Below are 27,487 nucleotides of genomic sequence, written 5' to 3'. Positions count from 1 at the left end.
TTTACACCTTACTTCACTGCCCTGAGCAACCCTTTCTCTTTTCCTCACTTCCCTTCTGACCATTAGCCTTCAATTCTTTTTACTTTTCTCCTACAAGTTACTTTATCATCTTTTGCATCCAAGGTCTTTTACTAAACAAAGGATAGCCCTCTCTCTGAACAATTCTACTTCCATCTTTAAAATTAATATTACACTTTTTCTGTACCATTCTTATAAAATTTTAGATTTTAGTTCTAATATTAAAATTAATGCAGAAGAGGTATTGATAATTGAGTCCAAAGAAGGAATTGATGTGTTTTATAGGGTCCTTACCATCACTGTCAATCTTTTCATATATGATTTCTGCTTATAGTCATTCAACAATATTTATGGAGTTCCACTCAGTCCTAAGAAATAAATTGTTTGGGGAGATTTTAAAGAAAAAGAAAATTAAATTCTACTCCTAGCTTTTAACTTCTTGAGAGAAAAAGTAGAGAAAGATCACCCAATGTCTATAGCCACACTGACTCTGGCGGATTAGGTATCTAGGTGAGGAAGCTTTGAGGACCTCCACCTCATTCAGGTGGGGTGAGAAACATATTTATCCAGAGAAATGTCAGGGGAAAATGCAAAAGGGAGTGGGAATGGAAGAAGATAATTTGGTGGTTTCAGACACATTTCAGTGACTTTCAACAAATACTTGCTTATGTGATATGAATGAAAAGGCAAGGATGTGAGATTTTTCAAAAGACAATTGGAAATTCCAACCTCAGAAAGGAGTCAAGGAATGACCTGCAAAGAAATGATAAACCATGGGCTCTAATGAGGCTACCCAGAGAAAAAGTACAGTGTGAGCAACCGAGCAGGCTAAGTCTAGAATTCTTGAAGATACTTACAAAAACTGTTTAAGAGTGCATGTGAGTATACACACACACACATACACACACATACACACACACACATACACATACACACACAAAAAGCTAAAGAGCAATCAAAAAGGAGAGTGCCTCTCACCAAAGACAAAATCAGAATCACAAGAAACTAGAAAAGAATAAGATGAGGAACTTTCTTTTTGGGTGATCATCAAACCAGTCATAAAATTAGAGTTTAGTTTTTGTGGGGAAGACCAAAAAAAATCAGCGGTTCTGACTTTGAAGGAAGACACAAAGCTGGGAAGGACTGAAGTACCACCAGAGACTGAGGGGAAGCAGCGGTGGAGGAGGAGTCACTGCAGCCTGGAAAGAGGTATGCACTCGCCCAGGAAACAGTGTCCTGCTGGAGCCTCAGGGATCCCGTCAATCCATAGTGCCAGAGATAAATGTTAGCCTTAGAAAGGAGTAGAGGAACGCCGCTCTCAGAAACAGGAGAGGAGGCTAGGCTAAGAAGAAAGCAAGGCTGTTTCCAGTGGAGAAAAAGGAAATGGAGAATGAAATTGAACTTTCTACCATCTCTCAGAGTGAAAGAACCAGAAGGAACTGTGGTCTTTGGAAAATGTAAAGGGGCTTGATAAAGCTAAGAAAGTCAGACAGGCATAACTCAGGAATTTAGAAAAGGTGTGCACTCTTGTCCTCATGATTCATTCACTGAGAGAATATTGGAGTTTTTATTTTTCTAAGTGCTTATACGCATATTAATTAACACTAGCTCACTTAACTCAGAACGATCCTTAAGGAAGCTTTATTAAAATCCCAATTTTGAGATCAGGAAACCAAAATACAGAGATAAAAAAAAAAGATGCAATTTGTCTTTGCATTGCCTTTCCTATGGAGTTAGACAAACCAAGGTTGTTTCACTCCAAAACTGTCTCCCATTCTAGAATACCTTATCTTTCCCATTGCTTCTTACCAAATTCATGCTCTCTCTGTTCATGATTCCTTACTCTGATTTGCTATTTCTGGTCTGGGCTGTCTCAGAGGACCTTCCAATATTAGAAATACCCTTTCTGGGGCTGGGGATTTAGCTCAGTGGTAGAGTGTTTGCCTGGCATACATGAGGCCCTGGGTTCAATCCCCAATTTGCAAAAAAAAAAAGAGAAAGAAATGCACTATCTTAAAAGCAAAATTTTCACGAAGGATTACATTAATCATTAAGGATTACTTCACGTGTATCTTTTCTGAGATGGCCTCTTTTCAGATAGGCCTGAGATAGATATTCTCTTGCTCATACCCTGCACAATGCAAATGTGGAGGACACTACTTAAGTTTTTCTGTCATTGGCTTCCCAAGCACGTGGGTACCTTTGTGTCTACACTGATGTCAGCTCCTTAAGAATGTTAGAACTTCAGGGAGGGAAAAGGCAGTTTAATCTTCCTTATCAGCCTTATTTTCATGATGTTAGTTAACAAATACCCTTTGCAGTTTTCAAAACCCTGTTCTTGAGAAAATCCAATTCTCTGTATTCACACCTGTAGCTGACTTCGGCTGTAGATACTCCTCCTTCAAAGCAAAAAAAGAAAAAAAAAATAGGTGCAAACTCTATTGAGAGTTTGGAGATATGACAGTAGAAAAAAGATGACCTTGCAGAGAAAGGGCCCATTCAGTAGCTTCCATTTCTTAAATGAGAAATGAAGAACTATGGCAAAAATGAGGATGTAAGAATGTAAAGCAGAAAGTGTCAGAAGGACAGGATGCGAGGACCAGAAATTTGAGGAAATAAGAGATTCAAGATCATTACTGTGAAGATGAGAAGGCTATGTTACAAAAGAAACAAGATATTTGGGCCCTATGAATACTAATTTAGGGCTATGAATTCATAGGATATCAATTTCTGAAATTTACTGGGCATCATAATAGCTCAGAATTGAGCACACAAGCCCTGACACATGCCTATAATCCCAGCAGCTTGGGAGGATGAAGCAGAAGAATCACAAGTTCAAAGCTAGCCTGAGCATAGTGAGGTCCTAAAGCAAATTATGAAGACTCTGTCTATAAATAAAAAATAAAAAAGCATTGAGCACACCAATCTTATAGAGTTGTAATGGAGCATTACATCACACCTTCTGTCAGAATACCCATATGCCAACCTCCACTCTGATGTGGCATACAGACATCCTAATGCACTCTCACAGAGGCTCTGTGTCTCTTTGTAACACTTAGTACACATGGCTGATACATGACAGAGCTATAAGACAGAAGGAGTCAGGATCCTGTGGACAATGGAAACTTCATGTCAGACCTGATATAGATTTGTGTGTAACAGAAACAAACTCAGATCTTAAGTCACAAGTATTTTCACGTTTTCTGCCTCCCACAGTTGATCCTAACTAACCAGCAAAAAATCTCCAATTAACTAAAAAGAATAACATAGCCACAAAAGTACTCATGTTAAACCACAGTCAAAATGACTACAAATAAAGGGTTTAAATGGTGAGTAATATCGATGTTAAAATAACTTTAATTCTTTATGGAATTAATATATTAGAAATTTTTTTACTAATTTTATAAATATAGGGTAATGATATTTATAATAAGGAATTTCATAAAAATGATAAATGAAGACATGAATAATTGCACAGATTGCCTCAGCATTTTCTTTATCCAACATTTATTGAGTACTATACCATGCTAAACAGTATGTTGGCTGCCAGGGATATGAAGATAAAACAAGGAGTCCCTACCATTGAGGAGTTCACAGAGACATAAACAGATGATTTTATGTATTCTAATTTCCAGTATTATTTATTTATTTCTGAACATAAGTAGTTGATTAAGCAAATGGACAATTTTTTTTTCTTTTTTTTTTTTTTAACCTGTAGAAAAGAAATCAACTTTGGTAGAGAAAAGGGCTAACTGTAATTTGTCTCTCTGAGCAGTAGAGGGCAACAGAACATCAAAGTGACAGCTTGAGTAAGCCTCTGTGGACAATGATGTAGGCCTTTTTCTATAAAAGCAATTTATTCAACTAAGTGTTTTTTTCCCCAGACTCAATAACATATATTTAACTATGAATATACAAATTGCACAAATTCATTCTGAATAAAATACATTCATGACTTGACAAAAATAACAATTTTGTGGGGCTGGGGTTGTAGCTCAGTGGTAGAGCACTTGCCTAGCATGTGTGAGGCATCTGGTTCAACTCTCATCACCACATATAAATAAATAAAATAAAAGTTCACTGGCAACTAAAAAATATTTTTTAAAAATAATTTTAATTTATTCCTGTGGCATTTATCATTTTTTAATTTTTTCTCCATGTTATAAAATCATGAAAATTCATCATTCAAGAAAATACATTTAATCTGTTTTTTTTTCTCATAAGTATTGTAGATCACTTCTTTCTTATTGGTGTCTTCCCAAGATTAATTAATAAAACACAATGTGGTCACCAGCTGTGGGTTTTGACAGAAGAATTAAAAAATTTCTTCAAATTACTTGTGAGTAGCATCTCTTTGCATCATAAAATTTGACAACCTTCATTTATGTCATCTCCTTTGACTATAATTCATATAAAAATATTCATGTGATCAAAGCTTTTTAAATTGCACTAAAGCATTTTATATTAATCCACGGTGTGTTTTCTATGAAAAAGAAGGGGAAAATGGCTTTTCTTCATCATGTTTTGTTTAAGATTACTGTGGAAATGCTCCTCTAGGTGCCAGTGAATAAGTTAACTCTCATTTGGAAAGTTATCAGCTGGCAGGTATTTGTGGAGTTCCAGTAAATGCTCAACTTATAAGTATTCACAGAAGGAAATATTTTAAATTTGAGCTAGGGCAGTTTCCTAGGATTTCTGTAACAAATTACCAGAAACCCCATGACTTAAGACAATAGAAAATTACTCTGTCCTAGTTCAGGAGGCAGAAAATCAAAATAAAGGTGTTGGCAGAGTGTGTTCCTTCTAAAGGCTCAGAGGAGATTCTGTTCCTAGCCCCTTTTCTAACTTGTGGTGGCTGCCAGCAATCCTTGTTTTTGACTTTTAACTGCATCACTTTAATCCCTGCCTTTGTCATAAGAGGTATTCACCCTATATGTGTCTCTGGGTCTTCCCGTGACCTTCTTATAAGGTCATCAATCATTGGATTTGGGGGCACATTCTAATCCTGTATGGCCTCATCTTAACTAATTACATTTGCAAAGACCTTATTTCTAAACAAGATCATATTCTGAGGTTCCAATGGACATGAATTTTGCAGATTCCTTTTTCAATCCACTACAAATAGTAAGGCTATTTTGTATGTCTTCAAAAAAAATATTTAAAAGGAAGAAAAGTATTTTCTCTATGGAAATGAGTACCACATATATTCTATCAAAATAGATACATACCAAAATGTACTCAACTAAATTTTTTAATTTATTTTCATATTCATGTTATTTATGTTATCTTGTACAGGAGTTTTGAAGTGTATAATAAAATAACCCATTCATTATACACTAAGTATAACATAATATGTATGCTGATCATTGTCAACAAATAGTGTGTACATTTTATTAACCCTGTAGAATTAATAAATAAAGGAAGATATAGTAAAATCTTACTATAAGTAGAGTCCAAAAAGTTCTATTATGTAAGAATTATGGCCACATTATTGCAAGGTTAAAAAAAAAAACAAATTTCTCAAGTAGATTTCCAGTTAATGTGCATTTTTTTAGAGGCATCAATCTTTAATAACTTACAGGCAAATGCTAAAAAATAGTTAATAATACAGAGAACACACATGGCTTATAAAAAGGATTGTGGATATACAAATGTGAGGGAGAGATCTTGGTATTTTCACACAGACACAAAAAATAAAGACTATTATGACTGGCATTTCTATAAAAGCAGCTGGGGAACCCTCCAGCTGGAAGAAGGGAGAATGGGAAGATAGTTCTCATTCATCCTAAATGCATTCTCAGAACCTTCTACCCCCCATAAAATACATCCAAACAATAAGCTAGAGAAGGAAAACAAGAAACAAGCCCGAGGTAGAGTCAGCATTTACATTTGTCTCCAATCTTGCAGCCCCTACTTCTCCAGAGGAGAGAATAAAGGAGATATGTGCAAAAACAGCTCCTCTCCCATCCCGTCCCCCAGTGTGGCACCAAAACAGGACCCCCTTGATCCTCGGTCCTTCATTAAGGTGCACAGATCCTGCACTCTGGGCTGACCAAGAGGTCACAGGCCCTGCCTGGCTATCCAAGTGTACAGACCCCTAGTACATGGGGAGGAACAGCCTCAGGTCACCGTCTCTTCTTGCTTGCCCGGGCCACCTTCTTCCTCTTGAGGATCATCTCATACAAGCGCTCAAGGCCTGGCTGCAAGCCCAGCCCATCCACAGCACTGCAGCCCTGCACGTGGGTGAGCGTGGCAGCTGCCAGCTCACGGACTGCCAGCCTCTTCTCCACCTCTGCTGTGCTGAGTGCCCCAGGCTGGTCCTGCTTGTTGGCCAGCACCAGGACGGGAACGCCCTGGTTGTCTGAAGCCCGACTGATTCGATGCAACTCCACCTTGGCCTCTTCTAGTCGCTCAGTCTCTGCAGCATCTACTACAAACACCAGTCCATCTGTCCGGCGGGTGTAGGAGCGCCAAAGTGGTCGCAGCTTCTCCTGACCCCCAACATCCCATACTTGGAAGGTGATTCCGCGGGAGCCCCCCAAGGGCACCCGGATCTTCTCAGTGTTGAAACCTTTTGTGGGGACCGTCTGAACAAACTCCTTGAACTTGAGGCGGTAAAGGAGGGAGGTTGTGCATTTTAATTTATGTTTACATTTATAAAATGTATAAGAAACAAATTATGTTAAAATTGTACCATATATTAAATTTAAAAAGCCTTAAATAATCACAGAGCACTCTTCACCCTGCATACCTTTAGCCTGTCCCCATTTGAGAATTGCAGCCGGGTAAAGTATGAAATCAATTACCAACCCAATTTATGTTATCTTTCTTTTTTTTTTTATCTTCAATTTATATTATCTTCTTCTTTTTTTTAGTTGTAGACACAACACCTTTATTTATTTATTTATTTATTTTTATGTGGTGCTGAGGATCAAACCCAGTGCCTCACATGTGCCTGTCAAGTTCTCAACCACTGAGCTACAACCACAGCCCTGAATTCACATGATCTTAGAGACACTTTTAGAGTTTTCAGAGAATAAAATCAAGACTAAAGAACTTTAAAAAGATGATAAAGGGAAATTCCATTATGTTGCTTAACGACAGGGAGGTATTTTAAAAAACAAATCCTTAGACAATGTTATTGAGTGAACACCAGAATGCACATACACAAACCTAGGTGGCATAGCCCCACTACACACTAAGCTGTATCTTCTAGCTACCATGTATAAGGTTTGTCTTGTTAATCAAAGCATCTGCATGCAGCACATGACTCTACAATGAATTGTACAATTCTCATTATCAGAAAGGAGGGAATGCATCTGGGTTTTGAAAAAAGTCAAGTTTTTGTAGCAAAGAGTTGTTTGAAAAAATCTTTCTGAAAGATAAAGATAGTGGATAATGTCTCTTAAAAATTCCTAAAATAATCACAATAACAGGCTTAATAAGGGTACTATGTTGTTTTTTTTTTTAAATGAAGGTCATAAAGCTAAACCACAACTCATTCAAGGCAGTTATGGCTAAGACTAGGCCAATGATTGTTCCAACTTATTTGAAGAATAGAGGTTAAAGAATTGAAACAAATGTCCTCTAAACACACTTCAAATATCACCCTCCTGCTGGCCTTTTGGTAGGCAGAGGATGACAGACTCTACAAGCCATGCTCCCTGATGAAAACCCAAAGTTAGTAGTCTGAGCTGCTAGTTATGAACATGCTTTAAAACAATTGAGCAGACAGAGAAGTGACCTTTTAAAGATAATATAGCCAAATCAAACTCTGGTTGAATACATGAAACATTCCTACAAGGGAATTCTGGGGTTTCAAGACCCAGCACAAGACTTCTTCTTCCCTACCTTTCTAAGGCCTAATGATAAATGGGAATTAATTCAGAACACCAAGAAAAGCAGGAGGAGAGTTGCCAGTGCAGGAAGTGATGTTAGTGTAGGAGAGTTCAGTCTCCATGGCAGAAACCCAAGGAAGCTTCAGGCTCACTTTGCAGGTGCCTCTAAGGGCAGAGAGCTAAGAGGCTAAAATGGAAGGATGGTTTGAAAGTGGGCCTAGCACATGATGGCACCAGATATCTGCCTACACTTCCTGCCTTCCTCTGCCATTTTTAAATACATGAAATACCAACTAGCATTTCACCTCTGGGAAAAATAAAATAAGTTTTCTTCTTCTGAAAAACAGAATAAACTGAGGAGAACTAGGTATGCTGAGGATGGACATCAGTGTCCTCAGTAAAGCCCTCTGCCTTCTTCTTTGGAGTTCCAAACCTCTCCCTGCAAAACTAAAAGGCATCAACATTCTAACCCCAAGATTAAGGCAACTCGTAGGGAAGTCTGTTTATTGACACTGTGGTTAGTTGGGGCTAGGGTTGTGGCTCAGTGGTAGCGCACTTGTCAGGCATGTGTGAGGCACTGGGTTTGATCCTCAGTACCACATAAAAATCAATAAATTAATTAATTAAATAAAGGTATTTGTCCAACCACAATTTAAATATATATATTAAAAAGCTGTGGTTAGCTATGTACCAAGAACTTGACTTCCTCATTCCTTAACCTCATGCTTTTCTGGGAAGGGACTACCAGACTGGGCATTTCATTTTCTGGCCTCCCTTATATCCAAATGTAGCTTTTAACTACACGGAATATGAGTAGAAGTGGTGTGTGTCACTTTCAGGCCAGGGCTTTTAAGAAAGTAACTGTGGAGCTGGGATGTAGCACAATGGTTCAGCACATGCTAAACATTTGTGAGGTCCTGGGTTCTGTACCCAGTGGATGGTGGGGTGGTAGGGAGAAAGTGGGAAATAAAGGAAGGAATAAAGAAAGAAAAAGTGCCTTTTCACATTCTCACTCACCCTGTGCCAGCTGGAAGCAGAAGCCACAAAGGTCAAAGATGCCTGTAGCGTCAGTTGAAGGAGCCTGGGTCTCTGTGTCACTACATGAGGAAAAGCCACCCATGAATCAGGAACATCTGAACTATGCTGCAGTTGAGAAACAAGCAAATTTCATAGAAAACAATGAAGTTTTGAGGCTTATTTTGGTAACGAGCATTACCATAATTAATTAACCTTCCCATGTACATAGAGCACCCAGCACAGGCACTTAACCTGTGGAAGGAAAGACCTATATATTCAATAGTAAGAAACTCCGAAAAGCTATCTAGAACAGTCCCATTCTTAAATATGATGGACAACTAAAGATCCAGTTTAGTGGTAAAGTGCCCCTAGGTTCAATCCCCAGTAACTCCCCGAATAAAATTGAAGTGTTGAAAGACAAAGAAAATAAGCAGAATAAACAAACAAATCAAAGATTTACTAATCCAGAAAGAAGAACAGAGATTGTAGGCTTATAAAATAGGAAAAAAAAACTAAAACATTTGAATTTGTGTTCTTAGAGAAATTTGAAAATATATTAATTACTTCCACAAAATTAGCACTAGATAATCCTACTCCTTGCCCTGTCCCCCTACACATCAAAATAAAAATACAAAAGGAAATTCTTGTAAACTAAGCATATGATTGCTAAAATTTTAAAAATCAATTGAAAGTTCATGGGGCAGTGTGCCAGGTTTTGTGGCACATACCTGTAATCCCAGGGAGTCAGGAGGCTCAGACAGGAGGATCACAAGTTTCAGACCAGCTCTAGCAACTTAGTAAGACCATGTCTTAAAATAAAAACATAAAAAGGACTGGGTATGTAATTTAGTGGTAAAGTGCCCCTAGGTTCAATCCCCAGTAACCCCCCAAATAAAATTGAAGTGTTGAAAGACAAAGACTAGGACCCCTTCTAGAATATAAATCAAAAGATTAGAAAAAGAGAGCTTCAGAGAAGGTGAAACAAAGAAAATAAATCCTTAAGTTCCAACATTCAGCAAATAGAATACAGAAGAAAAATAGCTGGGGATATAGCTCAGTTGGTAGAGTGCTTGCCTCACATGCACAAGGCCCTGGCTTCAATCCCCAGCATCTCACACACACACACACACACACACACAAAAAAAAAAAAAAAAAAAAAAAGTTGGGCCTGGGGTTGTGGCTCAGTGGTAGATCACTCACCTAGCATGCCTGCGGTGCAAGTGTGAGGCCCTGGATTTGATCCTCAGCACCACATAAGAATGAAATAAAGATAATGTGTCTAACTACAACTAAAAAATAATAAATACTTAAAATATTTTTTAAAAAGAATAGAGAAAAAATAAAAATAAGGAAGAATGAAATGATAAAAATTATAGAGACCTCCTCCAAAGTTAAAGACATAACTATTCTTAATAAAGGGGATAAATGAGTACCAAGGGGAAAAAAAGACCATGTCACGTTACCATGAAACTTTAGAACACCAAATGATTAGAGAAAGGATTTTATTTTTATTTTTATATTTTACTGTAGTAAGAACATATAAGATGAGGTCTACCTTTTTTACTACATTTTAAGTATGGGACAGTGTATTCACTGCAAGCACAGTGTTGTACAGAAGATATCTAGAACTTACTTATCCTGGTTAACTGAAACTTTCTAGACATGGAACAGCAACTGCCCATTCCCCCTCCCCCAGTACCTGGCAGCCACCATTATATTTCTGCTTTTACAAACTTGACTATTTTAGGAATCTCTTGGAAGTGGAATATTGCAGAATATGTCCTTCTGTCATGAACTCATTTCAGTGAGCATAATGCCCTATAAGCTTATCTCTGTTGTTGCAAATGGCAGGATTTTCTTCTTTTTATGGCTGACTAGAATTCCCATTGTGTACATATCACATTTTCTTGATCCATTCACCTCCTGATGGACATTTAGGTTGATTCCATATCTAGGCTATTGTGCACAGTGCTGCGATAAACATAGGAAAAGTAGATTTTTTTAAAAGTCTCTAGAGAAAAAGAGGTCACTTACCAAGAAACAATAATAAACTGGCATCAAACTTCTTATTAGGAACACTTTGTGCTAGAAGAAAATGAAACAATGTCTTCACCATTCTGAGGAGGGAAAAAAATTGAATATACAATTTTGTGTTGCCCTAACTGTTCTTGGTTCCACTAGGGTGCCTCCTTCCCTTAGCAATTTACTTAACACCCCTTCCAGATTTTTGTAACAATGACAATACAACAAACCAAGACAAAACAAGACACAAATATACTGTATCAATCCTCTCCATTTTCTCGAAATGGCCATCCTTCCTCTCATCCTATCTACTTCTAGGGATGAGCAGATTTGCTCCTGTCCTATCTATCTCTAGGGACGGGCAGCTTTTCCTTGTCACTTAGGTGGATCTTTACAAGCAACTTGTGAAGGTTGATACAGCAGGAGCCGCTTTATTATGGGACAGAGAAGTATATATACCCAACTAATTACACACAGCTTAACTTAATTAACATAAACTAGATACAACAGTCAACTAATAAGGATCCTCATCATCTTAATGATTATACACAGCTTAACTTAATTAACATCATTAGATACAACAGTCAGTCATTAAGGAATCTCTATCATCTCAATGGCTTGCTGGCATTACTACTCAAACCACTCCCCCTGGCAAAGTGCCAGGTGCCATCTTGACTTGGTTGTGGCTCTCAACATTGTGCTCTGCCAAACTATAAATCAACATGAAGGCATATGAAAGACATTTTCAAATTTGCAAGTGCTCAGAAATTTTATCTCCCTTCTATGTGTTTGTTTGTTTCTGTTCAATATGCCTTTGGATATATTCCAGAGAAGTGAGGTACAAACCAACAATGATGTAGAATATGAGGGAGTGGGACTAGGAGTGAAGTTTAATAAAAAAACAATTCCAGGTTGAGAGTTGTGCATGGAGTTTGCTAAACAATCTAAATGAGAATAGGAAGCCAGTTGACCCCCAAATACAATGTCTTCAACAACAAAAATGAAATGTGGTCTACATTAAAGATATAAAATAATTATGGAAATGTGTGATATCCATGATGTAGTAAAGAAATGTTCTCTCAGTAAAAATAAAAGAAAGACAAATAGAAATATCAGGAAACACAAACAACAAAAATTGTGAAAAATAAGTTATGATACAAATACAAAGCCCATTAGAATACAGCATCATCTTATTTCTGAAATGATAAAAGAGAATTTATTTCATTTGGGCACTAGAACATTCTTCTCCAAGGATTCTAGAGATCATGACCTTAAAACTATAAAAAGAAATGTAATTGTTGCACATTATTTGACTATGCAGTAAATGATAGTTAAAAAGACACAATAATATAAATTAGGGAAAGCACTAATTTTCAATTTTGAGGATCAACCTATAAGCAACATGTGAAAGATAGGTCTCAGGTAATGGGGGTCACTGGGGCGTCTGGCTAGCAGCCTGTCAGCGCCTGCTGTTGGGCCTCGACAGATGGTGTGAGGCCCCATGGGCTCAACTCCTACAGCGGCCCTGTTTGGGTCTCTGGCTCGCAGGTCGACAGCCTCCGGAAAAAGCAGCCGCTTTTTCCATGGTTTGGCTTGGATATGGTGGAACCCTTGTCAGGCTGGTTTATTTTGAACCCAAAGACATCACTGCTGAAGAAGAAGAGGAAGAAGTGGAGAGTCTTCAAAGCATTGGAAAGTACTTGACCTCCAATGTGGCTTATGGGTCCAGGGGCATTAGGGACGTGCACCTGGAGCTGAAGGCCCTGACTCTGTGGATGCAAAGATAGGTGATCTTCAGCTTTGCCAACTGCATGAGCTAGACTGCTTAATCCAAGGAATTTTATGTATTGACTCAGTTGGTTTCAATGGACCATCACAGTGCTATTACTTTGAAAATCCTGCTGATTCTGAAAAATGTCAGAAGTTACCATTTGAGTTGAAAAACCCACATCCTCTGCTTCTGGTGAACATTTGCTCAGGGGTTAGCATTTTAGCAGTGTACTCCAAAGATAATTACAAGAGGGTCACAGGCACAAGTCTTAGAGGAGGAAATTTTTTTTGGTCTCTGCTGTCTTCTTACTGGCTGTACCACTTTTGAAGAAGCTTTTGAAATGGTATCTTGTGGAGGTAGCACCAAAGTGGATAAAGTAGTGCGAGATATTTATGGAGGAGATTATGAGAGGTTTGGATTGCCGGGCTGGGATGTAGCTTCGAGAACATTAACCAGGTAGTATTTGTTGGAAATTTCTTGAGAATTAATACCATCGCCATGCAGCTTTTGGCATATGCTTTGGATTATTGGTCCAAGGGACAGTTGAAAGCACTTTTTTCAGAACATGAAGGTTATTTGGGAGCTGTTGGAGCACTCCTAGAACTGTTGAAGATTCCCTGATTGTTACCTGGGAGGGTATCCTGAAATTTCTACAATGGGATCTGTGGAGTTTTGTTTTTTAAAAGACTTACTCAGTTTTATGATCGTGTACTACCGAATCAAGTTGAGAAATGACATGTATTTTTCTAAGTCATCAAGATAAATCCTTAAAAAATTTCAGTCTAAACTAGCAACCAGTAAGGAAAGAAGCATTAAAAAACAAGTGGACCATGTTCAGGCAGCATGAGGATTGCTGTGTTTAAGTTGCCCTTCAGAGTAGTGCTGTTACACATGTGGTATGTTTGGAAATCTCAGCAAAACTCACTGAAGAAGCCTTGGATGAGCTGTCCCACATTGAGTTGGCTCTGGTTGTGCATTCTATTTTGACTTGCTGTGTGCAGGACAGGCTGCTGTGTGTGATAATCTAATCACTGTTTTCTCAGTAGGACCTTAGAGATCACCTGTGCATTACTCTGGTTTGCATTTAGCCTTTGTGTGTACATATTGAAAAATGGTTTATTTTAAGCATCTGCAAACTTAATTTTGTGGGTTAATTCTGTTCCTGAAACTGAAAAAGCAACTTTTAGAAGTGCAGCTCTTGTGTTACTTCTCTAAATCATGGGAAGATCCATATGGAAGGAGAAAACTGCTGACAGAATTCTTTAGTGTAAGGGGCATAATGACCTGACCAAAGTGGGTGAGCTAGTGGAAAAAGCAGAGGCTGGCAGTGTGACACCAAAGAGCCTCTGGAAATGACAGCTCTTCAAGGAGCCATGTAGAGAGTATCCTTTCAGGCTGAGTAGCAAAGGAGGAACTGAAGTGTCTGCTGATGAAATCTGGGAGCCTCTGGTGCTCATGTGTTTCAGGCTACTCGAGTGTCTTGCTAAGGGCTGGACCTTTTCTTTCTGCTGTGCAGAATAAGTTAAGAAGCCTTCCCCTTGGAGACAGTGCAGCTTTTATATCTAATGTACCAAGTGATGTGGGAATCACAGTTGAAGGCAAGGAAATGCCTGGTATAAAGCAGCCTTGTAACCAGAAGGAAGATCTCAAGACCTTCCCTGTTCTGTGATCTCTACACGTAGCTCAGTTTTTTTTCTGGGGTGGAAGAGAGGGGTGAGTAAATTGGGTGTGGGCTGTGTGATGGCAGCAGAGAGTCAGCTGCATGCAGGGCATCCCATAGCCTTTTCCCCGAGTAACACGTGCCTTTATGCATGTGCCTTGACACATCTAGAGTGTGGGTCCAGTTGGGCTGGAGCCTCCTGCAGCATAGTAAGAGGGATGCTGCTGGGATGGCAGTCCACCCTTATTGCAGCCACTCATCTCTAGGCCTTCCACTCTCAGTTGTCTGCTTGTTGGCTGCACTTTCTCCTTGCTACCAAAAACACCACCATCATCTACCCACTTGTACTGGGACTGGAGGTAGGGATTTCTCAGCTCCTGTGCCCTTGGCTTTCCTGGTCTGCTGGGCAGATTATTCCCGTGAACTTCCATCTCATGGAGAACATGAGGTTATGACAGTGCTCCACATGGGCAGTCTCCTCAGCCCTGGCTATTCCTACAGTCTAGCCTAGAAGGAAATTGAAGCCTTGAAGAGCAAATATACCCAAGGTCACACAGCTGCAAATGGATAAAACTGGAATCAAGCCCAGATCTGTCTGGACCCAGAGCATGAGCTGTGAATGTCTCGCTGGCCTTCCTCCAATCCACTGCTCCTCTCTTGAGAAGCTGTTTTTCCTCACTTTCTACCTTGTGTTCAGCCCAACCTGTCATTCCATGAGAGTGTTCTTGATAAGCCACCAGTGAACCTCAAGTTACAAATCTAATGGGTATTTCAGGATCTTACCTGTGCCAGCTCTTAGCAGGCTCCTCTTGCTTCTCTGCCTTGTGGGATATTTCCATCTTTGCCAGCTTATTCTTTGATGACAGATGGTGTCAGTTCTCAGACACAATCCTGGATCTCCTTAAGCCATCTTGATCTCCTCAAGGCAGCACCCCACCCAGACATGGACCTTGAACTCAAGCCCTAGATACTGTTTCCTCTCCACCTGTGGACTTCCAAGCTATCCCTGCAGATGTGCACATCCTCCTCCAAGCTTCCTGCTATATCACGACCTCCAGCCCAAAAGGTGCACTTAGGTTGGTCACCAAAGCACCTGTCTGCTCTCAGTGGTTGTCCTAGTCTGCTTTCCACCTGGTGGCCTGAGTGTATCACCTTATCCTATCCCCAGTAGAAGCAGTATGTGGGCTGTGGCTATGGTGCAGAGAAAAATATATGGCCTGAGGAGGGTGGCTGGTAAGGGGTAGGAGGTGGCTGGGTGTAGGGAGATGAGGGCAGTAAGGGCACCTATGCTTGATTTTGGACTGTCAAATAGGCAGCTGAGTTTTTAAGTCAGAGATACAGAGCTGGATAATGTGCATGCAGATGGGAAAAGCAAGGGGATTTTGTGAATTCCAACAGCATGAGAAAAATAATAGTAATGAAATGGGCAGTGAAGGAATAAGAGACAAAACAAGCTATTCATAGGGGCCTGTGTCTCAGACTGAGTGTAGGTCTTCAGGCACCTGGTGGAGAATGGATGAGGCTATCCAGATTCAACTACAAGGTCATAGATGGCCTCACAACAAGTTTTCCTGAAGCCATGAGACTAAAGCTAAGCTACAGATGTCCTAGTGAGGAGTGAGGAGTAGCACTGGCTTAGAGGACTTTGGACCAAGACTTTTTCTCTTCAAGACAAATACTTTCAGCTCTGGGATATATAGCAAGAGGGTTGGTTTGGGGGTGAGTCCTTGTGGTCATGTGGGCTGAACAGGGAAAAAGCCCAGTCCTGCTACTTCAGGCCACCCTGAGTTCACAGTTGGGAGACTGTCAACATGTGCCTGTATAATTGAAGCCAGGGTGGTTGGTAAGGCCTGGACTTCCACTGTAATCTCCATTTGAAGCCTAACATTCTCACACTATGGCCTGTTACAGAAGTGGCTAGAGGCATCAGCACCTACCTCCTCTGCTTGAGCAGAACCTTTCCCTTTGTGTTTCCAAGTGTTGCTACCCAGGCAACTACTCTGAGTTGAAATACATACACTCAAACATTAAGTATTTTCAAAACCTGGTTTTTATTTACATGTGTTTCAGTCAATTACATGCACGTTTTGTTTTTAAACAAGTGATTAGCAAAAAAATACATTAACATTTTAAAATAGCAATTAAATATACAAAAATATACCTTACCAAAAAAAAAAAAAAGTATATCCAGAATGGGCTAATTCACTAACTCCAAGAGCACTGCCTACTCAGAAGGAACCTCATCTTTCTGGGTTATTTAAGAGCTGGATGGTCAGTCCCCTGCCTCCACCAATGTCTTCCTGCACCTCTCAACATGGAAGACACACACAGCCTTCTAAACACAGGTCAGACCATGTCACTTCTCTGCTCAAAACCTTGCAGTGGTTTCCCATTGAATCTAGAGTTTAAAAAAATCTCTAAATTGATCCATGTGGCCCTCCACCATCTCACACTCCTGCTTTGAGGCTTTTGCTATTGCCCCTGTCTGGAACTTTCTTCCAAATATATTCACATGGAATACAGAAAGTGAATAGATAGTATCTTTCGTGGTTTTGTTTTGTGTTCCTAGGGATAGAACCCAGGGCCTCCTGATGCTAGGCAAGTACTTTACCACTCAGCTATACCCCTAGCCCTTATTTATTTTTATTTTGAGACACGGTCTCCCTACATTGCCCAGTCTGGTCCTAAACATGCAATCCTCCTGCCTTAACCTCCTGAATAGATGGGATTACAGGTATGAACCACTTTACTCAGAAGACAGTAACTTTTAAATTGAGAAATAAAGAAATATCAGCAAAAGCATATAATTGAATGTCTGGAGGTCATTACCAGAATACTAAAAAGAAAAAAATAATTATTTTTTGCAGTACTGGCAATTAAAAAGTGGTCGCTATTTCTACATATGTACAGTCATGTGCTGAATAACACAGCAGTCCACAAACACAATGGTTGTCCTATAAGATGATATCTAGTGGTTATTGACATTGTAATTGTTCCAGTTTGTATAAGTACATACTGTGGTGTTCATGCAATGACAAATTGCTTAAAGGTACATTTTTCAGGATACAGCACAACCATAGGCAATGCATGACCGTATGTATGTTTGTGATGAGCTGAGAAATGAATTCTTGAAGGATATGCACCAGATTACTTTCAGATGTAACTTTTCAGGGATCAGTTGAAAGGAATACAGGGATAAAAATCAGTATTAAAGGTTTTAGTCTTTTTAACCTGCCAAAATGGGAGAATATTTGCCTGTGGCAAGTGGGACTAGGAAAAAGGCAAAACACTTGTTTTTCTATAAAAACTCTCCAATAGTATTTTATTTTTACGTTGATGGAAATTAAAGAAAATCAATTTCAAAAAGGAAAAGAATAAACAGTTCTTGTTTCAGTCTAGCACACACAAAAATGTACACTACAACCCCAAAGTACCATCACAACTGAGATGATGGTAGATTTGGAAATTTTCAAAGTATTACCAGCTGCTCACTAATAAAATAAGATAACATGAAACATTTGGTTTTAAGCATTTTAACTTCTTGATATCAACCCACAAGAGTTTCAAAATGTTCCTCTATTAACAACATAGTCACTATATGAACATCAGGACCTCTTCTCTTATCCACCTGTCATCTGCTGGGGAACTGGTCCAGTATTTTAGCATTTGATCTTATTTTTCTCCCTCTGGATCATGTGGTTTGCTTGGCCTCTTTATGAGATTGCCAAATGCAAGTGTCACATGCCAAGCCAAACATCTGTCACTAGGCAGCAGAACATTTATTGATCTTACCTAAAAGAGTGTTTTCTACACTAGGAAGCCCAGATGAGGACCCAGCCCTGGTGAATGGTGTGGCTGGACTTCAAGGTCTCAGGAAGCAGCCAGTTTCTCCCCATGCTCACAGAGCCCTGGAGGGCCCAGCGTCTCCTTGTGAAGCGATGTCCAGAAAGAGAACAGGGAGGAAATTCTGATGAGGAAGTGATAGGCAGGTCTACAAAGAGTTCTTTGAGTCACTTCTATAGATTCTATAAAACTCAAGGGCTAAGACTAAAAGTGGCCTCTGCTGTTTATTCATGGGTCAGCCTTGGCATCTGATGCAAATGCTCTTCCAAACCCTAGCCGGCTGGGGGGATAATAAACACAGTTTTGTCCAGACTGTAAGCAAAAGAGAAATTCTGGTTCTCTCCCCCTGATTTTATCCCAGGCAGGAAGGGAAAAAAATAACAAAAGGTTCCTGTATCTCCTCAGCAGATCTTTAGCATGGGAATGAGTATGTTGCCCTGGTTATGAAGATCAATCGACTACAACATAATTAAGTGCCAAACCAAACTGGCCTGTGATGCCACATGCCTGTAATCCCAGTGACTAGAGAGGCTGAAGCAGGATGATAGCAAGTTGGAGACCAACCTCAGCAACTTAGTGGTACCCTGTCTCAAAGAGAAAATGAAAAGTGCCAAGGAGGATACAGCTCAATGGTAGAGACTTACCTAGCACGTATGAGGCTCTGTGTTCAATTCCCAGCACCAGGAAAAGGGAGATAGGGGGTGGAGTGGGTAGGTGAAAAGCCATTTGAGGTGTTTAAGATAACAGGACCCAAAAACTTTATCTGTGCATTTATGTGTGAACTTTTGAGAACAAAGGCCTGAAGACAATATTACAGACCACACAGGTGAATTTATTATGTAGTTTATTAAGTTTATAAGACATCTAACAATTACATTTTGGAAGGGTGTGTTTGGAGAGTAACATGTTGTTAGAGTGCATGATTAGCATGTACAAGGCCCTAGGATTAGTCCCCAGCATCAAAAGATACAATATAAGTAAAATAAAAATTGGGAGAAGTTAGTAAATATGACATTCATTTTAGAATTATTAATATCATTCCATTTTTTTTTCTGACAATGATACTACTCAAGGATTGATTGTCCCTTAAGGTCATTCTTGCTTCTTGAAAGAAAACCCCTATTATCACATAATTACCTACCACTCCCCCAATTCTCCAAAATAGTGGGGCAATGTGTTAGAAAGGGAACTTCATTTTAGAGTACTTTTTTAAATGTCCCCCCCTCCAAGTACTGGAGATTAAAACCAGGGGCACTCTACCACTGAGCTACATAATCAGTTCTTTTTATTTATTTATTTTTTTATTTTGAGACAGGATCTCACTAAGATACTGAGGCTGGCCTTGAACTTGCGATCCTCCTGCCTCAGCTTCCCCCACTGCTAGGATTATAGGCCTTAACCACCTCATTCAGCTCTCCCACTACTTCTTTTATTTATCTATCTATCTATCTATTTATTTATTTATTTATTTATTTATTTATTTTTAAAGAGAGAGGAGAGAGAGAGAGAGAGAGAGAGAGAACTTTTGATATTTATTTTTCAGTTTTTGGCGGATACAACATCTTTGTATGTGGTGCTGAGGATCGAACCCGGGCCGCACGCATACCAGGCGAGTGCTCTACCGCTTGAGCCACATCCCCAGCCCCACTTTTCATTTTTTGAGACAGGGTCTTGTTAAATTGCTTAGGGCCTTGGTAAGTTGCTGAGGCTTGTCTTGAACTTGGATCCTCCTGCCCCAGCCTCCCGAGCTACAGAGGATCATAGGCATGTGCCACGGCACCTGTCACGAAAATTGGATCTTCAAGAGAAAACCTGAGGCTGCTGCCCTCAATGGACAACTAGACTCCTCTGGTGTAAGTGGGTCTTGGTACATGAGAATGCTGACTTCCAGCCACCTGGAGGAACAGGCTAGCCTCAGATGAGGAGTGGGGTGCAGACACATGCCCCTGGGACTCTGCTGTGTCCCTGCAATGCCGGTGGCTCCCAGGAAAAAAGCATCCTCTGACCTGCGTACAGTGGCCATGCCTATGATCCCAGCAACCCGGGAGGCTGAGAAAGGGGGATGGCAAGTTCAAGGCCAGCTGGTCAACTTAATGGGACCCTGTCTTAAAATAAAAATTAAAAAGGGCTGGGAATGTGGCTCAGTGAGAGTGAACCCCTGGATTCAATCCTCAGGACCAAGAAACAAAAACAAAGACAACAGAACACCCCAGCATCCTCTGAGCTCGAAGAGGAACACTGACTGCAGATATGTACACGTGATCCTCCCGTCATGACTCACCAGGCCACAAAGAAACTGCTGGCCCTGCCTGGTCTTATGCAGTGGGAGGCACAGGCACTTGCCCCCTGTGGGGTGTACACAGCACACCCATACTACTGGCTGCCTGGAGGCCCCTCGGCACCCCCACCAGGCTGCCCCCTCCCACCTGTCAGGGCCCACTCTGCCTAGATACTCTCTCCTACAAAATTATTTATTGGCATGGGAGCAGATGGCAGCCAGGGTCAGCTAAGTGTGAAGAACTGGGCACAGAGGTCATCCTGCCGGCCCAGCAGGCCTTGAGCTGGGATGAATTCCAGGGGCACTGGCTCGGGCCCCTTCCTCTTGAGGTCCTGCTCAAAGACCTCGAAGGCAGAGAGCTCCAGGAGGGGCGCAATGCTGACCTCTGCGACAGACAGCACCTGATTGATGACGCTGGCGGCTCTGGACACCTCAGGGTGGTAGTGCTGCTGGAGAGTCTGCAGCTCCCAGAGGCAGCTCTCCAGGGCTCGGCTCTTGGCCGGGTCCTCCTCCTCAGGGTCATAGGGATCACTGTCCATCTCAGGGCTTTGCGGGCGGTGCACCAGCACACGGCCGTCAGGGTGCCTGCGCAGCAGGTTGCAGATGAAGGGCAGGACCATGAGCAGGGCCTCTGGGGGTGCCGTCAGGGCCAGGCGGGCTAGGCGCATGGCGAAGGCAGCCACCAGGTGCGCAGGGAGATGGGAGGACGACAGGAAGAGGTCAGCCAAGTGGAAGAAGCGGGCTCGGTACTTGACATGGAAGACAGACGGGTCCAGGAGGCCGTAGAGCTTCCGGTAGAAGTCAGGGTATTCCAAATTGTGCTTGTGAATCAGGATAAAAAGTCCATTCAAGGCCAAAAGGCTGATGGCACCCCCCACATCACAGGCACTGGTGAGGAAGTCGATCATGAGGGTGGGCTGGGCCAGGTGGGGGAGGATGGAGTCATGTGTCACCAGGAGCACCTTCTTGTAGAGGCTGAGGGGCAGCTTGTGCTTAAGGAAGCTGAGCCACATGGCCTGGAATGCTCTCCTGTGCTCCCTCAAATGAGTGACCTTCCACTTGTCTGACAGCTCTGCATGCTTCACGTAGAAGCTGGAGAGATAGTGCTCCTGGCGAGGCAAGCTCACGGCGCTCAGCAGAGTAAAAGCATTGTTCCAGAAGATGACGGACGTCTCAGGCTGCTGGTTGATGACCTGAGCCACGGCATCTAGGCAGCCTGCATTGTATGGTAGCGAATGTCGTCAAACTCCAGGTACTCCCGGAACTGGGAGAGGAGCAGGCTGTGGTCCTCTGCAGGTGAGACCAGGCCTCTCACCACTGCCCTGAAAAGTGTGCGGGGGAACAGGTAATGGCCTTCCCACTTGGGCTGCTCCAGCGGGTGTGTTCCTTCCAGCTGTACAAACTTCATAAGTGTCCCAAGGGCCAGCTCCTTGACCTGAAAGGCAGGGTGGGCCAAGAGCTCCCCCAGGCGATTGCACCTGCTGCAATAGCGGTGTCTCATCCACACCTTGTACTTGCGCATGGCTCCCTGGGACCCTGCCCTGACCGTGTCCTCAGAGGGCAGCTGGCCCACGTACAGCTCAACCCGCTCCAGCAAAGTTCCAAAAAGTCGGCTGCACGCGCGGACTGCTTCCTGGACCTCCTCCTGGTCCTCGGACTGCAGTGCGGCCAGGACGTCGTTGGCCTCGCCGCGGCTGGACAGCACCGCCTGCACCAGGCAGCCTAGCGCGCGGCGGGGATCGCAGGGCCGCCCGCGCTCGGCCTCCCCTTCCATCTCCATGCTTTGCCGGCCGCGCGGGGATCCCACTGCTTCTTGATTTCTCAGTTTTTACACCTCTTAAGCATGATCCCAGGTATGCATTAAGACCAAGGGTTTTTATGTTTACCTCATAATAAAGGACATTCCTGAAATCGCTCCCTTCCCCCACCCTGTTATTCTCATCTGAACATATTATTTTAATTTATAGCTTCTATCACAGGTTATAATCCTAAATTGTAACTATTTGCCAAAGCATTTCCACTTTCCTCATACAACTAAACTTCATTTCCTGATCTCACTTGCAGTTAGCTGCAGCCAGATGACTGTTCTAGCCAAGGGAATTCAGGCAGCAAAAAGTAGCTTCCAGGTCTAGCCTGCAGGGTTCTGCCACATGTAATCCTCCATTCTCTTTTTCCATTCACCAATTTCATAGATAAGATTTAAAGACCCAGAGGAGTATAGAACTTCAAAGGAGAAATGGGTTAGTGCTAATGGAGAGAGTCCAGGATCCTCAAGACATCAGCAACAGCCTGGTTGGATCATTCCCTAATCAAAAGCAAGTTTTTACTGGATTAGTCTTTTGAGTTCTCTCTCTCTCAACTGGACTCTGAACTCAGGGGCACTTTACTGCTAAGCCACATCCCAAACCCTTTTTATTCTGAGACAGGATCTCACTAAGTTGCTGAAGGTCTTGCTAGATTGCTGACACTGGCCTTGAACTTTCATGCCTCCTGCCTCAGCCTCCCATGTCCCTGGAATTAAAGGTAAGCCCCACGGCATCCACAGGAGTTTTCTCCTTATAGAAGATTCCAGTTAATAAATTGAAGAAAGAATGATAGAATTAGATTACCACCATTTTAAACACCAATGAATTAATGAATCTAGACAATGATCATCAATGACTGTTATTTGTGATGGAAAGAGGGATCTTTGAGATTATTCACAGAATACTAAGAACCCTTCATTGAGTCTAGGTCTCTCTTTTCTATTTATATTCACTTCCAGACCATAATCAATCCCAGGATTTTAATACATCTATACATTGATAACTTCCAAAATTATATCTCCTTCTCTAACAATCCAACAAAGTTCTAGATTTCTATTTTGATCACCTTCTCAAAGTCTCTACTTGGCTGCTTACAAGGAATCTAAAGCATAACATGTCTTCCCCATCTGAGTAGATGAGTCTAGGCCACTATTGTCTATCACCCAGTGACAATCTTCTAAGAGGCCCCCTCTAGGAAGTTCTTCAAACAACCTCCAGAGTCAGTTACCTTTGTAAAAACACAAATCAGCGCTGTGGCAGGGCTTGCTGAGATCCTCGTGGAGAATCTCTCAGAGCTGCTGCCAGCAGTACTAGGAGGCCATGGGGCCAGACTGGGAGGTGGCCAATGCTGCCGCTGAAGAGCAGGGCTCAGCTGGTGCCCTGGCTCAGTGCCCTGGCAGCTTGTCCCAGGGGGTCCGGCTCAATGGACTCAATGTCAGTGTCACTTACTTCCTCACCCCCCAGCAGACACTGTTCCAGGACCGAAGTTCTTCCTGTACCGCTTGTGGCAGGCCGACGCCTACCTCGACTCAGACAAGGTGAGGGCCGCACAGGCCCGGGACCTGGGCCACAGGACAGCACTGCACCCTGGTGCCCACTGCTGCCTCAGGGACTCCCCCCCCCCCACCCCGTCGCTGTGCCAGGGGCGCCCTTTGCCCTGGCCTCCTGCCTCCAGTGGTGGAGGAGGAGTTCCGCCAGACCCCTGACTTGGCTGCAGACCTACTTTTTCTCCCTGGACTCTGGCCCTGGGGTGAAAGGGGTGCCTATTTAATTGACCGGAACCCAGGGACCTTGCAGCTGTGTTGAACTCCTCGAGACATGGGAAGCTGGTCCTTAACAAAGACCTCACTGAGGAAGGAGTGTGGGAAGAAGCAGAATTTTACAACATCACCTCACCCATAAAACTTGTAAAGGACAAAATTAGAGAACGAGACAGCAAAACATCACAGGTGCCCGTGAAGCATGTATACCCTGTGTTCAGTGTCAGGAGGAGGGGCTCACACAGATGGTGTCCACCATGCCTGATGGCTGAAAATTTGAGCAGCTGGTCAGCATGGGCTCCTCTTACAACTATGGGAATGAAGACCAGGCCGAGCTCCTCCGTGTGGTTTCCAAGGAGCTGCCCAACACCCCATATGGCACAACCAGTGAGCCCAGCGAGGAGGCCAAGATTTTGCAGGAACAGGGCTCAAGGATGTGAGATGCAGCACTGACAGCTGAAGAAATGATATACTTTTGCCCAAGATTCAGTGAACCACCATGTCCAGGAAGTACGTCTGTGAGAAGAAAACTGCTTTTGATCATTTTTCTAGAGATCTGGGTGTGCATCCTCTTTTGCCTCAGAGGTGGCTGGTGAGAGACAGCCCAGCTGTCTAAGGCCAGGCATCCCCATAGACAGGAGGCACAGGGGCCAGGGGGGCTCTCTGGCAGCCTGCTCTGTACTTTCCCAGTGCTGCATGGGACTGAGGCAGGGTGCTCCCAACAAGCCTGCGCAGTCCTGATCCTGAAGACCATCTGAAGGGCAGGGCCCTTGGTGCTACATTCACAGTCTGTGATAGCAGCTCAGGCCTCACCAGGAGGAAGGGGCAGCAGCCATGTGGATTGTCCAGCACACCATGGCTCAAGTCCAGATGCCTGGTGATCACTGCTTGAGCACCTGAACATCATCCTCGGGTCAGGGAGGATGCTCTGCCTTCAGTGTGATCAGTTAACAGTTTCTCAACCTCGGTGAAGACCCCTGACAACGGTGGACTCAGCATCATCACTACTTTCTGGGCACCTACCCTGAGGACCGGCCTCCTTCAGAGCCAGGCTCTTATTCCAGCCTGCACAGCCAGGACAGTCAAGGCTTCTTGATTTGTATTTTCCAGGCAAGAGAACTTTGTATCCCTTTTTTAAAGTGTGGATAGATTACCCAATGTTTATACTCTTTAGAAATGCCTAAAAGTGTTGCTATGTTTTAGATGGATCTGTCAAATAGTTAAAAGGAAGTAGAAGTTTTGCCTCATGGTTTCCACCTGAGGGTTCATCAGGGAGCTGGTGCCCACCAGTGCCTTTGTCCCACATGGGATGGAGGCTAGGTGGAGGCCTGTCCCCTAGCTTCTGGAGCTGACACTCCTAGTCACGTTGAAAAGTCAGGATGTTTACAGTGCATCATGTGTCTCTTTCTCTCTGGCTCTGTTTTCTCTGTAAAACTATGCACTTTTTCTTTCTAATACTCCTGGAGTATTTGAGACTTGACACAACCTACATGACCCAGCCAGTGTGCCATCCATGCTGCTGGGTTGCTGTAGAGGCTGCCCCCTGCAGGATCTGATACTCTTGAGTTGGGGCTGGGGGCCTGGCCCCAGTGAGCAAGTTCTGCCTCTTGAACTCTGCTTCCCAGGGGAGCTGTGCAGACTGACCACTGGAGTTGCCTGTGGGAGGTCAGAGGCTCTGACACTGTCCAATGTCAATGCTTCCAGAAACTTCTTGCCTAGGTCCTCTTTTTTTTTTCTTCTTTGCCAATAGCCTGATTAACCAAGTTTTCCAGTATTTAGGATTTACCTCCTCCTTTTGTAAGGCCTCTTTTACGTTGTTAAAGGTTCAGCTTAAACAATTTATAAAAACCTTTCTATAGGGCAGATTTAGTCTCTGGCTGACCCAGGCCTCCCCAGCAGAGCTCCAAGGGAAGGTGTCCCTATTGGCTCTAGGGAGCTGCTGGGTGTTAGCATTTTTTGATTTTGACATTGACATAATAGGTAGGCTTGTGTATTGTTTTGTTTCTGTTTTTTAACTTAAAGATATTAAGACTTAATTCACTAAAATTTATTCTAAGGGGAGAGTTATGCTTTTGTACTTTTTTCGGTATCCATATTTTATCAGCTTACCATTTAATGCCTAAGTTTCTCCTGAAAATAACAAATAAAATTGTGTATTTATGAATGAAAAAAACACACAAATCAGATAATGCCACACACTTGTGCAGAATCCTCATACATTCTCCTTTCACACTCAGTAAAATTCAAACTTTTTTTCATTGATAGATTGTCCAGAAAGGCTTCTCTAGGATGTCTAAATGATGTGAGTGACAAAGCCATTGGTTAAGCACTTATTATTATTATTATTATTATTATTATTATTATTATTATTTTTAAATCTTAACCAATTTGGAAATCTGAATACTCATTTCATTTTCATTTTCAGAGGTATCCTCCTTCCTGGATACCTCTCTGACTTAACTTTCTACCACTATCCTGATTCTTTACTCTTCTCTACTTTTGTGATTTTTCCTTGAAGGCAATAGCTCCTTCCTGCCTCTGGGCCTTTGCATCTGCTCTTATTCTGCATGGTATACTCTTCCACCATGTGTGCTCATGGCTTTGTCACTCACATCATTCAGACATCCTAGAGAAGCCTTTCTGGACAATCTATCAAAAAAATAGCACCTTAGCCAGGCACAGTGGTGCACATTTGTAATCCTAGCAGTTTGCGAGGTTGAGGCATGAGAATCTAAAGTTCAAAGTCAGCCTCTGCAACTTAGCAAGACTTGTCTCATAATAAAAAATAAAAGACAAGGGGCTGGGGATGTAGCTAAGTGGTTAAGCAACCCTGGATTCAATCCCTGATAATCCCCCCAAAATAGCATCTTTCCTCTTCCCATGGCCACCACCCACTTTGACCATCTTTTCCCCCTGTTTACTCTTTTCCATTGCCCTATTAGTACTTAATATTACATATTCGCTTGCTTGTTATGTGTCCATTTAAAGCCTATGGAAGTTCATGAGCACAGGAATTTTGTGTGCCTTGTCCACTGCTGTCTCTTCAGTGCATAGAAGAAGTGGTCTCAATGGGTATGAATGCAATATATATGTATTTTTGAACAAACAAATCAATTAATGGATTCTAAACAAATGTTCCTGTTTCACTCAATTAGAGTTGTGAGTTTAATTTAGCAAACCCTATATATTTCTTACTGATTGGGTAATCTTAGGAGAGTTGTTTAATCTCCCTGTGCCTCAATATCTTCATCTGTGAAATCTAAGAAAATGTCACCTATTTCATTAAATATGAGGTTTGAATATGAATACATGAAGTGCTTATTGTGGAATAATACCTAATAATAATAAGTATTCTATTAGAGCTTGCTGATATTGTTGGGTTTTGTTTATTTATTTATTTATTTATTTATTATTTTGATGGTGCTTGGATTGAACCCAGGGCCTTGTGCATGTGAGGCACACACCCTACCAACTG

At 42.1% G+C, this 27,487-nt stretch overlaps 2 protein-coding genes, 1 long non-coding RNA gene and 3 pseudogenes across 3 annotated transcripts in view; 4 read left to right on the top strand and 2 right to left on the bottom strand.

Moving 5' to 3' along the window:
• Positions 1-1,691: 1,691 nt before the first annotated feature.
• On the top strand, positions 1,692-6,048 carry LOC143405154 (uncharacterized). The gene is made up of 2 exons (XR_013091984.1): positions 1,692-4,357; positions 5,926-6,048. It is a non-coding gene; the product is annotated as an uncharacterized LOC143405154 (long non-coding RNA).
• Positions 6,049-6,060: 12 nt separating this feature from the next.
• On the bottom strand, positions 6,061-6,641 carry LOC143405153 (ADP-ribosylation factor-like protein 4D; the record flags this gene model as incomplete). Its single annotated transcript, XM_076863511.1, has 1 exon — positions 6,061-6,641. A coding segment is annotated over one exon (498 nt), but the record flags the coding sequence as incomplete, so codon positions are not given.
• Positions 6,642-7,675: 1,034 nt separating this feature from the next.
• On the top strand, positions 7,676-13,535 carry LOC143404364 (pantothenate kinase 2, mitochondrial pseudogene; annotated as a pseudogene).
• A 6,905-nt stretch (positions 13,536-20,440) lies between these two features.
• LOC143405149 (nucleolar complex protein 4 homolog pseudogene) lies at positions 20,441-22,139 on the bottom strand (annotated as a pseudogene).
• LOC143405150 (glycogen debranching enzyme-like) overlaps positions 21,387-27,487 on the top strand; it is a 45,571-nt gene continuing 39,470 nt past the window's right edge. Inside the window, exon 1 of the transcript XR_013091979.2 lies at positions 21,387-22,300. The gene's annotated coding sequence lies outside the window, so the exon portion shown is untranslated. The remainder of the gene's footprint in view (positions 22,301-27,487) is intronic.
• Positions 23,434-26,377, top strand: LOC143405151 (BTB/POZ domain-containing protein KCTD5-like; annotated as a pseudogene).

This window comes from Callospermophilus lateralis, chromosome 7 (assembly GCF_048772815.1).
Source record: "Callospermophilus lateralis isolate mCalLat2 chromosome 7, mCalLat2.hap1, whole genome shotgun sequence".
NCBI lineage: Eukaryota > Metazoa > Chordata > Mammalia > Rodentia > Sciuridae > Callospermophilus > Callospermophilus lateralis.
Note: the sequence above shows the minus strand (reverse complement) of the source record. Positions and strands in the feature narration are given on the sequence as shown.